General features: G+C 46.0%; 1 protein-coding gene across 4 annotated transcripts in view; it reads right to left on the bottom strand.

The window, feature by feature from the left end:
* Positions 1-16,780, bottom strand: part of RAI14 (retinoic acid induced 14) — a 450,945-nt gene that overhangs the window by 194,060 nt on the left and 240,105 nt on the right. For all 4 annotated transcript variants that reach the window (XM_078674923.1, XM_078674924.1, XM_078674926.1 and 1 more), the window contains one exon: positions 10,153-10,283. In XM_078674923.1, the coding sequence (XP_078531049.1) occupies positions 10,153-10,283 (131 nt within the window). The remainder of the gene's footprint in view (positions 1-10,152; positions 10,284-16,780) is intronic.

Raw genomic sequence — 16,780 nt, 5'->3', positions numbered from 1 at the left:
TATTCCGGACCATGCTACTTAGACCAGCTCTGTATTCGAAGAAGCATAGCACTGGAGTACAATACCACTGACCTCACAATTCTGTTTTAATTGCCAAGCTTCAAATCCTACGACACTGGCTACAACAAAGTATAAGTAGCCTACGCAAACGGAGAAAAATAATATTTTACATTTTATTTGCCTCCAGATGTTTTTTTGGATACAAATTGAGTTGATGGGAGTAAATACAGTTCACTGGAAAAGTTATGCAGCCACAATTGTAATTCTAAAAACTAGTAAAACAGCACTCTCACTAATGCAAAACCATTCTACTAGAGGATGTATTTTATAGAGATCTGAGAAGAAATTTAACAGGTATGCAGTAGGACCAACAGAGAAGAGTGTCTACATTTCGAGTGGAAGGGATGAGATAAAGTCACTCTTACGGCTCATAGTCAGTATTTTGCCACAGCAGCACGGCCATGGGTATGTCAGCTAGCCAAGGCTGAAGCCCATGTTCACTTATCTCACTACCCTACATATGTCCTAAAGAAGCCTCCATTTGAAACACGGAAGAGGAGCTGGATCACAGCTGCATTGATCTGGGGCACCCAACAGGTCAGTGGTAGAAGATGTGGTCTCACGACTAGACTACCGACTTTGGAGCTGGGAAACCAAGGTTTGAACCTCGGGGTCGACTCCACATCCTGCGATTCTGGGCAAATCACTTAATCTCCCTGTGCCTACCCCAAAAAAAATGTTATGTGTCCTTGTGTAACGTAACTGGTGCTCATGTAAAGTGCTCCAATACCTTCGGGTCGAGTTTGTACTATATAAATCAGCAACAAAAAAAAAAAAAGAAGTGGCACAAAGGCGTACTGTGGAGACAGCTAGCGTATACGTCTCAGAAAGGTGTACAAAGTCACTCAGTGGCCTTTACACAAGCGGACGTTGTGTCCCATATTTATATTTTGAGGTTCAGAAAAAAAAAACTTCCATGCACAATACATATTAGCATCTGCGTAAGTCTATAGGCTCTGGACAGGATGGGTATAGCTACATCTGCAGAGTGTAAAACCTGGGGTCCTGAATTTCAATCTAAGCTTCAGCAATTGACCAACAGAAATGAAGTGATTCTAAGTGAATCGCTTTATCTCACAGGGCCTCAAATTGCAAAACAGTATAATGTGAAGTAAAGCCTAAATGCTCATTTTGTTGTTTATTACTTGCCGAGGCACTGTATCGGCTCAGTGGTAACTGGATTTCCGAGACCCAGTCGAGTCTCAGTAGGAACCCATAGACCATTCTGTCTGTGGACAGAATTTGATTTCGAGTTTATTTTAGAACAAACATGTTCAATGTGACAGTAGGTGTCTGATAAAGATCTACAGAGTAGCACTGCCCGTTAGTGTTAATAAAAAGTACCACGAGGGGTACAACTGGGAGCTGTTCACCACTGTAAAGTGAAACTGTGTGAATTATTTTCTTTTAGCTATCTAAGGACTGGTACGTGCACCTGCAGAGTAAGTCTTAACACACTGTGGTTCTCGTTCTTTATGCAATGTTTGTAATCTGTGAAAAAATATTCAATAAACCGATTTTGAAAAAAAAACATGTCCCCCTAGATGTTCTCGAATAGCCTCGCCAGCACGCGCAAACGCAAGCATCCGACAAAGTCATTCTTGCGGAATCCCGGTAATTAACATAGAAATGCAAATTAAAAAAAAGAGACGTCAGAAAAATATTTTATCGGGTCACTGGAAATAGATCACCGAGGGCCCACTGCCAGAAGTCGACTCATTAATTAACATGAAGCGCATGAAGGCCTTTCCTTTCTAATGACAGCATCCCTCCTCCAACAGAGATACCGCGCTTATGTAACAAAAAAGCAACAATAATAGTAATACAACGTCTCTGATCCCATCAAAACTTAATCCCGGCCGCTTCTTGAATCCAGGTCACTCTGTGCGGACGGAGCTTCGCGTTCCGACTTCCATTCCCGAATTAAATAAACACAGATTTTCAAAGTAAGAGCCCCCGATGCACTACTAAGGACCCCGACGAAGGCAGATGACGCCATGAGCTCTTACTGCACAGTAGGATGCTTGCTGGGTGTCATTTCAAAGCGCAGTGCTGCCCGTCAATAACAAAGAATGCACAGTCATTTCAGAACACCCCAACGCTGTCTAAATCACCGACGTGTAGTTTACCAAACAGAGAGAAATTTTAATTTTGCTAAGCACGAATATGACTTATACGTAAATCATTTTTACTGCTATAAAGTTAGTACCCACCAAACACAACACACCGCACAAGAGACCCATTAAATAACTAAAAAGATCACGCGGCGCTCAGTCAGAAAATCACCACGAGAGAAAAGTAAGGGGTATCATGTCCTTCTCTGTAGTTTGATTCTCCAGAAACAACATTTTTGGGGTTCCTGGTAGATCAGCCTAGAGTGGGGTGATGCAGGACTCAGTGTGTGTGATTATTGATGTAGCATTTTGGGTGTTGAACCCGAGGCCTCTTGTGTACAGAGGAAAAGTGACTTGCCAAACAATATTTCTGAAGGATACATTCCTTACAGATTTCCCTCCAGGTGTCAGGACTGGAAAGCGAGTCCCTGGAAAACCCTCTTCAGCACTGCCAGGTGCTGCAGCCTCATGTCCACCTGCTGTATGAGATCGCACTAGAGTATATTAGCGACCAATCAGAGGTCTGCCCTCGGTGTCCGGTTCTTTTTTTGACTCCTTTGAGGCATGCAGAGTGGAATTGAGGAAGCATTAACAACAGCGCCAATTACAACACATAACATATTTGCAAACCTTCACATGATTCAAGTCACTTAGGGGAGAAGGGAGGTTGGCGGGAATGAGGAAGCATCTACAACAGTGCCAATTACAACATATAACATATTTGCATACCTTCAAATGATTCAAGTCACTTAGGGGAGAAGGGAGGTTGGCGGGAATGAGGAAGCATTAACAACAGCGCCAATTAAACACATAACATATTTGCAAAGCATCAAATGATTCAAGTCACTTAGGGGAGAAGGGAGGTTGGCGGGAATGAGGAAGCATCTACAACAGTGCCAATTACAACATATAACATATTTGCATACCTTCAAATGATTCAAGTCCCTTAGGGGAGAAGGGAGGTTGGCGGGGAAATTGCATGAATATTAGGCATCTACCAGGAATACTGTTACCAAAGGTAAGTATTTTTACTTCTTACGGACAGATCTTCCCCCAGATGCCTCAGCTTATGAACCCAAAGCAATACCTCCCTTGAGGGTGGAATTGACAAGTGCCAGTTAACTAAGGAAGTCATGCAACGCATCCCAAGTGTGCTTGGACATGCCCGAGCTGTCAAGCAGTAATGTTTGGCAAACTTATGAAGGGACGACGTAGCACCAGGCAGATGCCCATCACCGGAATGGATCTAATGAGAGGCGTAGAAGCAGCTATGGCCTTAGTGGCGAGGGCACGTAATACCCTCCAAAAAAGATTTTAACTAAGGCATAAGAGAACGTGATACAGAGGATGAGGATAACCTAACCAGAAATGGTGCATTTGCCCATTTTAGCTCCTGTAAAATCTAGAATAAGCTGATCATCCAATCTGTCCTAATAAGTATGATTGACGTAACATGACCCAGCATATTTGGCGTCTAGTCAATGTGACCACTCTGTTTGGAGTGAGGAAGAGGACAGCGTGGAAGGATACTGGACTTGCTGAGAGTGAAAGTCTGTACCACCCTGGGCAGGAAAGGTGGGCTTGTATGAAGGACCAACTTATCAGGGGAGAAAAACATGAACTGTGAACAAAGTGAGATGGCCTGAAATTGTCTGACCTGACGAGCTGAAGACATTGCCACCAGCATTACGGCCTCTAACGTGAGAAGTCAAACAGGACTACAGTACATTGGGCTTGATTCAGGAAAGTCAACATAAGATTCAAATCTCACTGAGGAACAATGAATGTGAGTGGGAGGAAACAAATAAAGGACAAACGCCGTTAGTGGATATCTAACCAAGGATTGCTGGTCAGGGAGGCACATGAAGGAAGACAGGACCTCTGCCACACCCTGCTGAGCAAGAGACAGAGTGTCACAGGGAATCAAAAAAGTGGGATTTAAATGGATCTATGTATTTCAACTCACACCACTGAAGAAATCTGCTCCACATAATTGGATTTTGCAGATGGTTTCCTAGCAGCCAAGATGACGTCCACAAGTTCATCATGAAGGCAAGAGGATTATCTGGAACTACTTAATTTCCACACCTACAGAACAGTGTTTGGAGACTGGGATGGAAGACCTGACTATCCTGTTGTAAGATCAGATCCGCACTGTGCAGGAGGGGAGTTAGAATGCGGAGTACCAATAAAAATGACATATCAGATGCTCCCTGCCCGACCTGAGGTGATCATGATCATCTGTGCTTCATTTTTCAGCGCCGTCCACAGGGCTTTCAACAGTAGTGGATCTTGTTGAACGCCTACAGCATGCCCTAAGCCAAATGAAACTTAAAGCATCCCTTGGAAATCATTCAAAAGGGAGTGTATGGCAAAAAACTGAGGACCATCGCTCTTCTGGGCAATTGGCAAAAAAAAGTACATTCCAATCGGGACAACATCACCGAGGTCATTTTGTGGTGTAGTTTTAACCTGTGATCCAGCAGGTAACATGCAAGTTGAGCAGTTACCAAAAACATTCACTGTCACGAAGCTCCCGCCACAGGTAAGTCATCTTCCAAAAAAGCGTCTTCCACTCCCACCACCCTGCCTGTTGATATAATGGACGGTAGCGGTGTTTTCGGACAGAATCTGAATGGGGATTAGAGTTTTAGTGTAATGTGGCACCTGTAGTGATGTCATGGAAAGAACTGTAGGTGAGCCATGGCCACGTAGAACCTTCAAGGGTTCTAGTTTAGTCAGTTGCTGGAGACTGGGAAAGTTTGTGCTCCTCTTAGAAGAACAGAACGGATACAAAAGAAACTTCAAAGACTGATTGAACAATGTTAAATTAATTATTTCTGTTTTTCTATTTTGTATTATTTGTCATTTATTATTTGCAATAGTTTTGTTGTTAAGAAGGGGGAAGATGTAGTGATGTCATAAAAAGAACTGTAGGTGTAGCCATGGCCACGTAGAACCTTGAAGGGTTCTAGTTTAGTCAGTTGCTGGAGACTGGGATGCTGGAAGCAAATGGACTGCTCTGTGTCCATATAATAAATATCTTAAACCAAGATTAAGTCTCCGCATCATCACAGCACCCTCCCCCTCATTATTGCAGAACCTGTGCATTGCCTCACTGCCATGTCTTTGAACATCGTAGGACCATTATAAAATTATTTGCTAGAAGGGCTCACTGACATCATAAACAAGCATTGGCATAGCCAATAGGTCTCGCATTTGGGACCTTATAAGCGTTTAGCCATGCAACAGTTGGTGTTGTTGCACCAAGGATATTCTGCTGCATAACTAAATACTTATAAGGTCCCAAAAGCGAGACCTATTGGCTATGCCAATGCTTGTTTTTTAGTGTGACTAAATCTAATGAATGAGTTGCCAACTCCTGAATACTAAGAATAAGACGTTGATTCCTACGAAGACTACTACTTTTTTGTCTTGTATGAGCTTGCTACAAGTAATGTGGCAACAGTGTTTTTGGTCCAAAGTATCAGCCAAACATAAACCAGAAAATGCTGGTTGTGCAAAAGTTGGCTGACGGGGTAGCCCCGCTGAGAAGCGTGAAGGGATGACACCGCCTGCAAAAAATAAACTGAAGGGGGCGCGGTCTAGTGTTGAACTGCTAAGAGGGAAGCAGGCAGTCAGTCAAGACGGAGATCTTAGGACGCGAGTGGTGCGCGCGTGACGATAAAAGTGAAGGCGAAACCTAAACTATGTACTTGGAACAAACAGAGAAGTTAGGCGAAATTAAAACACCCAAAAGATAGGGCATGAGGGAGTGCGCGAGAGCGACTGTAAGGCATGAACAACGAGAGAGCGGGGTGGTGAGGGGACGAAAGGAACAAGCATTGGCTGCGAAAGTAAAAGTGATTGCGATCAAGCGCGGTGGCCGCTAGAAGCGATCTGTGGTGGGGGAGGGGGAGAAGAGGGAGTTGCGTGAGGAGGAAAGACAGCGCAAGCAACAAGAGCGGCCGGGAAACTGAAAGTACGGCCGGCCACCGGCCAGCCATGAATAATTAGGGGAGGAGAAGCTGTAGATCACACGCTGGGAGAAGCCCTTTGATGTGCTGTGCGGCCGTGAAAAAATGCAATTAGGAGGGAGGGAGGGAGGCTGATGCGCGTGCTTGTTTGGTCACGTGATTCACGTGAACTCAAAGAAAACCGCACCAAAAAGCCCTTGGTTTCACGAGGATTTTGAGCACTTGAATTATCTCCATTTCCCATTCCTTCGGAATGGAAAAGGCGAGACCTAAAAAGCGAGTAATTTCCGCATAATACCATTTCAGAATATATACACAAACAAGAGCAGTGAATGGGCAAAGAGCATCAGTAGTGGCTCTTCTATGTGTATCTCTACAGTATGTTGATGTACTGTCTGACAACCTCTACATCTGTGCCTGCCTTGCTTTCTTTCCCCCTGGACCCAAGCACGCTCTCTTTCACACTCAGCTCTGAAGGCTCAAGCAGCCAGAACGCCAGCCTGATGATGCGGACAAGGCAAGCACATTGGTGTCGCTGGATGCATTCACACCCTCACCCCCCTCCCACCCTGCCCCTGCACCACCCGGAAAGTGACAGGCCACGTAACAAAACCGTGCCACCTCTTGTCTCACCTAGTAGCCTCTGAAAACCACTCTGACAGAATCCCCAAGGGCCATTTGTTTTGTAGATCGTAGGATGAGCACAAGCGGACGGCCCTTCTACACAAAACAAGTCCTGCATCTTCTCATGCTATCCAGAGTCTTGAGGGGGGTTTCTCTCCAGGAGTATTCTTGATTTGCTTTCTTCTGGCTTGCTGTGCTCTGGGAGAACCCCAACCTCACAAGCAAACCAGGAAAGGGGAGGATTGCTTCCCCTCCCTTATCTACTTTTCTCACTATGGTGTAGCCATGACTGTTAAGATTCCAGGGACAGCAAAGAACACCGTCCAAGCAAAGTGGATGTAGACTGGATCATTCCTGTGGCAGCCACCCGGGCGAACACACTGCAGCTGATACTCTGTACACACAGCATTGGGCTCTGGTGAGTGCTCAGTCAGCGGACAAGCTAGTGGACCTATGCCCTCCAACGCCCTCTGCAGGGCTGGCTTGCCTATGCCGTCAGTCCTTAGTGGCTTACAAGTGCAGTGTAGCGCCGTCCAGCATCACTACTCGGTTAACGGGTAAAGAAAAGAAAAATCTGACTTCGCGTGGTGCCATCACACGACACACAAGAAAGCACAATCACCTGGCAAATGCCTGGGAGGTCCGAGATAAGTCTCAGCCAGCCAGTGCCAGGCTCAGATGTTATAGTCACCAAGAATACAGAATACATGCGATAGAGAATCAAAAGTGTCCCAGTGAGGCGTCAGTGGCGTCCACCACCAACCACTGGCACAAATTAAGTACTGTTATACTTACCTTACTGGTGTGGGAGTCGATGTTCTGGCTACTGTATGTTTATAGGAGAATAAAACTCAATATTCTGGTGGTACATCCGTGAGGGCAAACAGCCTGCCCCATACTACACAAAAAGCTAGCAACTTGGAGCATGGTGCCATGCCAGTGTCTGTGAATGCCCCCAGACCCCTCTAACAGGCAACTGTAGGTCTGGACTGCAGAATTCACCAATGGACAGCTTGGATTCACCCAAGTCCATTGGTCACTGATCTAGACATCACCTATATAAAAATGCACTTCAGAATATGGTCTAGGTGGGCAGAGGACGCTAGCAAACAATTTGATTATCAGACTTTGCAACTCCTCATATGCCTGCATGGCATAATGACACAATACTGTGCACCAAGCCAGGAGACAACTCTCATTACCAGGTCTGGCCTTGAGAAAGCTTTAGCTGTGTTGCCAAACTTATGTAATCTAAACAATTTATAAATAGAAAAATCCGTACTATATACATCGATAGAGGTGGTTTGGGGTCAGCTCGCTACATCCCATGGTCTATTCAACTGTATTTCATATTTAACTCCCTATCCACAGCATACTGCATGGGGCAAAGGGTCAACCCCTGCAGCCTCGTGGCAAAAAACAAAACCCTAAAACATCATTTACACATTAGTTTAAGATGGATTTCCTTTTACTCATTTCTGTAGGCTACCCTACTTCCCGAGGATGGCATTGACATAAAAATATGCATGACATATTGAACACCTTATGGGTCCCCTCTCGTAGATGAGAACTTTGACCTTTACACTAATCTAAAAAAAAAAATGGAGGCGTTCTACGAACTGTCTGACACAATGAAAAATAGCACATTTATCTTCCTCTTCGAACCATCTACGGCTCTCACTTTTAGGAAAAAACATCCACATCTGATGACGTGGGCAAATGCTGAAGATTTCAATAATGATTTCCAAGTAAAAGAAAACATGGATTTCCTCTTCTTTTCAGCAGAAATAACTCCCAAGTATTTAACACATTTTTCATCTAGATTTGTATGTCTGATAAGATCCACAGCCTTCCCTGCAGGCTACGATAGTGCAAGGAACTGAGGCTGTTGGAATTCTGTACTCCTTGATCGCAGGCAGATCAAGACAAGATTGAAAATATGTATTTTTGTAAAGTGAGGAACTGCTAGAAGCCAAAAATACAAATAAAAGTGCAGAGGAAAGCTCTAGGTGCAGACAGTGGCTGAGAAAAGGTGGCATATTCTTGTATTCACTGATTAGAAGCAAAAATTCAAAGGGGTTGAATTAATAACATGGAATTCATATGGGGATCAGTAAGGCCAAGGAACACTCCTCCATAAGATGGACATGGGGTGTCTTGGTGGCAGTGTCTCAAGGGCGCTCTGAGACGACCTGAGGTCATTTTCACCTGTCATTCAAAGAGGGGCAGCAGTTGAGTGGCACTTGGGCTAGGAGCATGACAGAATCAATGTTCCATCTGCGACAGTCCCAACATTTGAATGCTTGCAACTATGGATGTCTTTTACGACAAAACGAAAAGGGGTGGCAGCCATTTCCTTTACTTGCTTTATGTCCCATGGCAACTTTGCTATATGGCACTACGGTTAACAAATAGGACTCGCCAGCTAATACCCTTGTCTATCCATACATGTTGAATGTTGGTGACAGTAATACTAGCAGCATAATATATAAAAATAGCATCCCTCTCTTCCATAATTTCGGTGTTTAGTATGCATGTGCATTTTAGTAAACACGCAAAAGGTGCTTGGAGGAATGGTTGCAATTTGTCTAACCACTGCAAACCACTCAGGGTAGCATTTTAACCCATTGTTCTTTTGGCAGCCATCCCACCTTATTACATATGGCTAGGTGCAAACTGAGGTAACAAGGTGTGCAAAATAATGATGGACTGGAATGCGTTTCTGAGTAATTGCCAGTGGCTTATACTAATTTAAGCATTCCACCCACCATGTTTTTGTGTACTTCAGTGCAATGTTCAAAGTGCAACAGGTAAGTCCAGATGTGAGTCCTGTGCTCAGTGTGCCACTGGACAGCCGCGTCCGGTGCAGGTAAGCGTGGTTGGGGGGGGGAGGGCGAGGTGGTGGTGTTGACAGGCGGCGAATTAGGATTTATTTATTTAATTTTCCCTGTTCCGTCGTCTGTCGAGTTCCTTCTGCGCCACCCTGCCTCACCCGCCCCCCGCCCCACTGCGCTTACCTGCACCGGCTGCGGCCTCCTCTGAAACCAAGCTACCGCTGACTGAAGAGCCCCAATCAGAGCGATGCTGGTCTTGGGTTGCTTTTTTTTCCAATTCGGGGACAGGTGCGGCTCCTCCTCAAGAGCGGAGGAGCGTCACCCCACCTGCGCAGCAGGCAAACACAAATAAATAAAATGGCATTTTCAGGAGCCCCTATTTGTCGTTATCATCATTAAGAGACCAACATTCCTGGGAGTGTTGCACTGCTGAAGAACAAATGGCCCATTGCTGGACTTGATTCAAGAAATAATCTTGCACAATGGTGGTATGAGATCTTATTGACACAGAAGAAGATCTTTGAGCAGAAGAGGATCACTTACGCAGTTTTCCCCTCGCCGTCCAGTTTGGTGGCACCCACACCTTTCTTCCCCAGCAAGGAAGCCACTCTCTCGGAGTCGCCATTTTCCACCGCTTGCAGGAGACGCTCGTCATTTTTGTTCCACTCGTTGGTCTACGGGGAAAAAAAACCACAAGAAGGTGAAGGTGTGTCCAACAGATTTGCTAAATTACCCTATTGTCTAAAATATATCCATGCTGCTTACTGTGTATAATTTACAACAAGGGGTGGTGATGGACAGAGTCTCTGAATTAAGCAGAGTACTCTCACCCAGTCAAGAGATCAGGGCTAGATCCAACACCGTTTTTTAGCTCATTGCACCATCCCAGTTTCAGAACCTGGCTGTATGCAAATTAGTCTGTCCCTGGCCCAGTGCATCATGGGAACAGGGCAGACCAGACTACAAAAGCCAATTCTTACACTGGGAAGGAAACAAGCTTCCGGGGACCGGTTTCTGCCATTTCAGGCGTCTTCGGCCCGGCTTGCTTGAATCCTGATGGTGCAATGAGCAAGGGACTCACATCTGAGTATACCCTTCCACGCTTAGGGTGGACAAAATAATTTACAACAAGGGGTGGTGATGGACAGAGTCTCTGAATTAAGCAGAGTACTCTCACCCAGTCAAGAGATCAGGGCTAGATCCAACACCGTTTTTTAGCTCATTGCACCATCCCAGTTTCAGAACCTGGCTGTATGCAAATTAGTCTGTCCCTGGCCCAGTGCATCATGGGAACAGGGCAGACCAGACTACAAAAGCCAATTCTTACACTGGGAAGGAAACAAGCTTCCGGGGACCGGTTTCTGCCATTTCAGGCGTCTTCGGCCCGGCTTGCTTGAATCCTGATGGTGCAATGAGCAAGGGACTCACATCTGAGTATACCCTTCCACGCTTAGGGTGGACAAAATAATTTACAACAAGGGGTGGTGATGGACAGAGTCTCTGAATTAAGCAGAGTACTCTCACCCAGTCAAGAGATCAGGGCTAGATCCAACACCGTTTTTTAGCTCATTGCACCATCCCAGTTTCAGAACCTGGCTGTATGCAAATTAGTCTGTCCCTGGCCCAGTGCATCATGGGAACAGGGCAGACCAGACTACAAAAGCCAATTCTTACACTGGGAAGGAAACAAGCTTCCGGGGACCGGTTTCTGCCATTTCAGGCGTCTTCGGCCCGGCTTGCTTGAATCCTGATGGTGCAATGAGCAAGGGACTCACATCTGAGTATACCCTTCCACGCTTAGGGTGGACAAAATAATTTACAACAAGGGGTGGTGATGGACAGAGTCTCTGAATTAAGCAGAGTACTCTCACCCAGTCAAGAGATCAGGGCTAGATCCAACACCGTTTTTTAGCTCATTGCACCATCCCAGTTTCAGAACCTGGCTGTATGCAAATTAGTCTGTCCCTGGCCCAGTGCATCATGGGAACAGGGCAGACCAGACTACAAAAGCCAATTCTTACACTGGGAAGGAAACAAGCTTCCGGGGACCGGTTTCTGCCATTTCAGGCGTCTTCGGCCCGGCTTGCTTGAATCCTGATGGTGCAATGAGCAAGGGACTCACATCTGAGTATACCCTTCCACGCTTAGGGTGGACAAAATAATTTACAACAAGGGGTGGTGATGGACAGAGTCTCTGAATTAAGCAGAGTACTCTCACCCAGTCAAGAGATCAGGGCTAGATCCAACACCGTTTTTTAGCTCATTGCACCATCCCAGTTTCAGAACCTGGCTGTATGCAAATTAGTCTGTCCCTGGCCCAGTGCATCATGGGAACAGGGCAGACCAGACTACAAAAGCCAATTCTTACACTGGGAAGGAAACAAGCTTCCGGGGACCGGTTTCTGCCATTTCAGGCGTCTTCGGCCCGGCTTGCTTGAATCCTGATGGTGCAATGAGCAAGGGACTCACATCTGAGTATACCCTTCCACGCTTAGGGTGGACAAAATAATTTACAACAAGGGGTGGTGATGGACAGAGTCTCTGAATTAAGCAGAGTACTCTCACCCAGTCAAGAGATCAGGGCTAGATCCAACACCGTTTTTTAGCTCATTGCACCATCCCAGTTTCAGAACCTGGCTGTATGCAAATTAGTCTGTCCCTGGCCCAGTGCATCATGGGAACAGGGCAGACCAGACTACAAAAGCCAATTCTTACACTGGGAAGGAAACAAGCTTCCGGGGACCGGTTTCTGCCATTTCAGGCGTCTTCGGCCCGGCTTGCTTGAATCCTGATGGTGCAATGAGCAAGGGACTCACATCTGAGTATACCCTTCCACGCTTAGGGTGGACAAAATAATTTACAACAAGGGGTGGTGATGGACAGAGTCTCTGAATTAAGCAGAGTACTCTCACCCAGTCAAGAGATCAGGGCTAGATCCAACACCGTTTTTTAGCTCATTGCACCATCCCAGTTTCAGAACCTGGCTGTATGCAAATTAGTCTGTCCCTGGCCCAGTGCATCATGGGAACAGGGCAGACCAGACTACTCAGACATGAGTCCCTTTCTCACTGCTCCATCAGGATTCAAGCAAGCCGGGCCGAAGAGGCTGAAATGCCAGAAACCGGTCCCCGGTAGCTTGTCTCCTTTCTGGTGAAGAATTGGCTTGGTAGTTTGGTCTGCCCTGTTCCCATGATGCACTGGGCCAGGGGCAGACTAATTTGCATATAGCCAGGTTCTGAGCTGGGATGGGGCAGTGAGATAAATAGCGGTGATGGATCAAGCCCTGATCTTTGGACTGGGTAAGAGTGGTCTGCTTAATTCAGACACTCTGTTCATCACCACCCCCTTTTCTGTATCGTTTTTGGCCACTATAGGTGTGGCAGGGTGTACTCAGACATGAGTCCCTTTCTCACTGCTCCATCAGGATTCAAGCAAGCCGGGCCGAAGAGGCTGAAATGCCAGAAACCGGTCCCCGGTAGCTTGTCTCCTTTCTGGTGAAGAATTGGCTTGGTAGTTTGGTCTGCCCTGTTCCCATGATGCACTGGGCCAGGGGCAGACTAATTTGCATATAGCCAGGTTCTGAGCTGGGATGGGGCAGTGAGATAAATAGCGGTGATGGATCAAGCCCTGATCTTTGGACTGGGTAAGAGTGGTCTGCTTAATTCAGACACTCTGTTCATCACCACCCCCTTTTCTGTATCGCTTACTGTGTATAAAGCAACCAGAAAAACTAGAACACGAATGTCAATGGAGTCACACGAGCAGTAGTGGCCACAACGCCCTTTACTTCTTTACTGGAGCACTGACTCCTTCATCCTTTTTCTGTCTGTTACCACTCTGCCTCGAGTACCATTCCACCAGGTGGCCACCAGGTGGAATGTCTCCATGACTTTCCACAACCTTATTATGCAAGTCTAGCATGACTATGCTACATATGCTATGCATTGTGCAGCTTGTACTCAACGTCGAACCTTTTCAAGGATAAAAGCATACAGGAATCATAATACACTTAACAGAATAATGCAAGCAAAACATTAAAGACTAAAGAATGTATGGAATTCAGGTTCACCTTCCCAGACTGCTAAAGAAACAGAGTTTTTTCTGTTTACATTATTAAACACATTCTGCAAGGTTACCACCACTTGGTTAAAGCACCTTGGCAGTGTGTAGGAATGGACCTCTTATCAGAGGAGAAGTTAAACAGTAACTCTGGTGCCTACAGATCAGCATGTCTGACATACCAACACGACCATTGCACTGCATGTTTGCAATCCATTACCTTGCAATTTACTTCAGATAATGAGTAGGGACTAGACTGGCAAATAACATAGCATTACAAACACATACTACCAATGCTCGTAAAGTTGTTGGCTCAAAGTTGTGACTTCTGTTGGCTGGAAATTCGTTTATACCATATGTATAATGTGTGATGCTCTCTCACTCCTCAAAGAAGTGGCGCTTGATAGTATTTTGCAAAAAAGCACCCTTGTCCCCAGATCAACATTTCCAGCGTTTATGGCTCCTTTCCACCTAAAAAGAGTTGCCCTCAGCATAAAACACCTAAAACAAGAGCAGTGGCAAAGCCAACAGGTAATGCTTGGTTTGTAATGGGGTTTGCAAAAATCTATAGTTGGGAAAACTACTGAATCTCGTCAATAAGAAAAGAAGAAAAAAACCAACGGCTACAAGCAAATATCTTTCTGGTCTCAAAAAGCCCCCATTGCCGTAGTACTATCTGGAACTTAGGAAAACTACTACTTGGGTGGGATGTGCTCCTAATGAAAAGTCAAGTGCTGTCACTAACAGTCAAATTAGCCAATGGCTGACATGGGCTGACCCCACACCCATGCTGTATACTGTAGTGGGCAGAAGAATAATGTCAATGGGAAAACAAAGAGCAATTGAAGAATGGGGCTGCCTGAAAGCTTCTATAAGGAATTATATGATACATTTACATTTTAGTAAAACCAAAATATGTTGGCTGTTGTCAGACTTAAAAACCTCTTGAATCCTGTTCTAATACCTCTACCCTAATTTATACCCTACTGAACCCCTACTTCACAAATTCATAAAATGTTTATTGAACTCAAAATCAATTTCCAAAATACACCTTTTCAACCAATACTCCACAAAAAAGACCTCTCAAAAGGACAGTTCCCTCAACACAAACACTCGCCCACACCTTCGCAGGTATATAACAATTGTGTGTTAGTTTTAAAACCCCATCATCTGCCCACAAACATGAAATCCACAGTTTGTCTCATGACAATCCTGGTGGCTTCACTGCAAACACAGCCCAATCTCGGTCTCTAAAGCAATCTTAGCTGACTTAGGGCGAGGGAACTATTCCATGCTGTCCGAACATAGATGTAGCAAAGAGGAAGGGGTCTGGCCTTCATTTACAAATCACTGATCAAACCAACCTTAGTGGAAACTTCCCAATATAAAAAAAATCCATGTGAAGGGGGCGTGGCTTGCAAAGCTAAGATGGCGGACATACTCGTATGAGGCTCTGCATAATAGCTCAATTATCCGCCTTTTATCCTCACTCCAGCTGCTAATCCAGCATCAATATTGTCCCCACCGCACCCCGACCTAACGACCTTCTGGGGGCACTACGTGACTGCAACAGTGGCCATGGGAAGGGCCACTGAGGCCCAGCTTTGCTGATGCTGACCTGCTGCTGCGGTGGGTTCCAGAGGCCTGGATCAACCTATACTTTGCACCGCCGAGACCACACTCGTTGCTAACAAAGAACTCTGCAGTGGAGCCCTGAGGTAAGACTCTGCAGTGGAGCCCTGAGGTAAGACTAACAGGACGCTACGGTCTGTACTGCTCACGTTGGCAAGGCGAAAGCTGTCCAACCTGCCGGGGCCTCCGCATGGTCTGGACATTTGCTTGTACGGGAAAGGCACTTAATGAACTTAAGAAAAATAACTTGAAAAATTATTTGACTCTCTGGCACGCTCACCTGCAGTCCCGGCGAGCCAGCAGATTCAAGGAGAAATGCACATGCTTACAGCATGGGCACTCTGGTCTGGTTCCTGCGGTTGTTTTGGTGCGTCCCTCTCTTCATTGGCTCTTTGGCTTTATCCCTTGAGTCCAAAATAGACAATGTTGTTACTGATCTGACCATCGCAAGGTAGCAGACACAGTCCACACAACTGAATAATCCCTCTCTGATCTCCAGTTGAAGGATCAACTAATAGAAACAGACCTACAAGACCTCACAAGTTGACTCCGGACCCTGGAGGTAAGAGCTGAATACGCTGACGGGCGATCCAAACAGAACAATGTCAGCGTCATCGGCTTCCTGTAGGGTGTTGAGGGGTGGGATGCGGTTGCATATTTTGAAAAGTGGCTGCAAGAACTACTACCAGCAACAGCACTCCCACAATTCTTTTCCATCGAGTGGGCTCACAGAGTGCCTGCCCGGAAACCTATCCCAAGGCCCAATCCCATACCGCGAATATTCCGATTACTACATTACTGTGATCGGGACTAGATCCCAAGACAAACTCGGAAATTGTCTGACATAGTGGTGTACAACACAAGCGTCATGTTTCTTTACCCAATTACACAGTGATGGTGCAACGTCAGAGGAACTCCTTTATAGCTGTCAAACATTGCCTACGTGAATTGGAGTTGTGCTACTCGTTGTTATTTCCCGCGAGGCATTTGGGACTGGCTGGAATCATCTGGTTTAGCGACCACCTCTTCATCTGAGGCTAAGGACTTCACACACCATACTACAGATAGTTTGCACCGAGCCGTCCCTCGTCGTCGGCCGTGCCACTCTCCTCGACCAGTGGTAGTCCCAAACCTGGAACAAATCATCACTGAAAGATGCCGTGCAATACAAGTGCAAAAACAACAGTTGATGGACAGAATGCAGAACAATGTCATACATTCACCCCAGTACTGAGATCTGGGCCTAAATCCATCGTTTTTTTGCTCACCACACCACCCCAATTCAGACATGGCCATATGCAAATCAGCCTTGACCCTGTGCCTCATGGGAACAGTCCAGCCCGAACTGCAAAGCCATGTCTTCCTTGGACCGGAATCAAGCATCCTAGGACCGGTTTCTGGCTATCAGCCATCTTCAGCCAGGATAGCTTGACTCCAGTGGTGTGGAGAGCACGGGACTCACGTCTGAGCATACCCGTCC

The sequence above is a fragment of the Lissotriton helveticus genome, chromosome 2_1 (genome assembly GCF_964261635.1).
Source record: "Lissotriton helveticus chromosome 2_1, aLisHel1.1, whole genome shotgun sequence".
In the NCBI taxonomy this organism is placed as follows: domain Eukaryota; kingdom Metazoa; phylum Chordata; class Amphibia; order Caudata; family Salamandridae; genus Lissotriton; species Lissotriton helveticus.
Note: the sequence above shows the minus strand (reverse complement) of the source record. Positions and strands in the feature narration are given on the sequence as shown.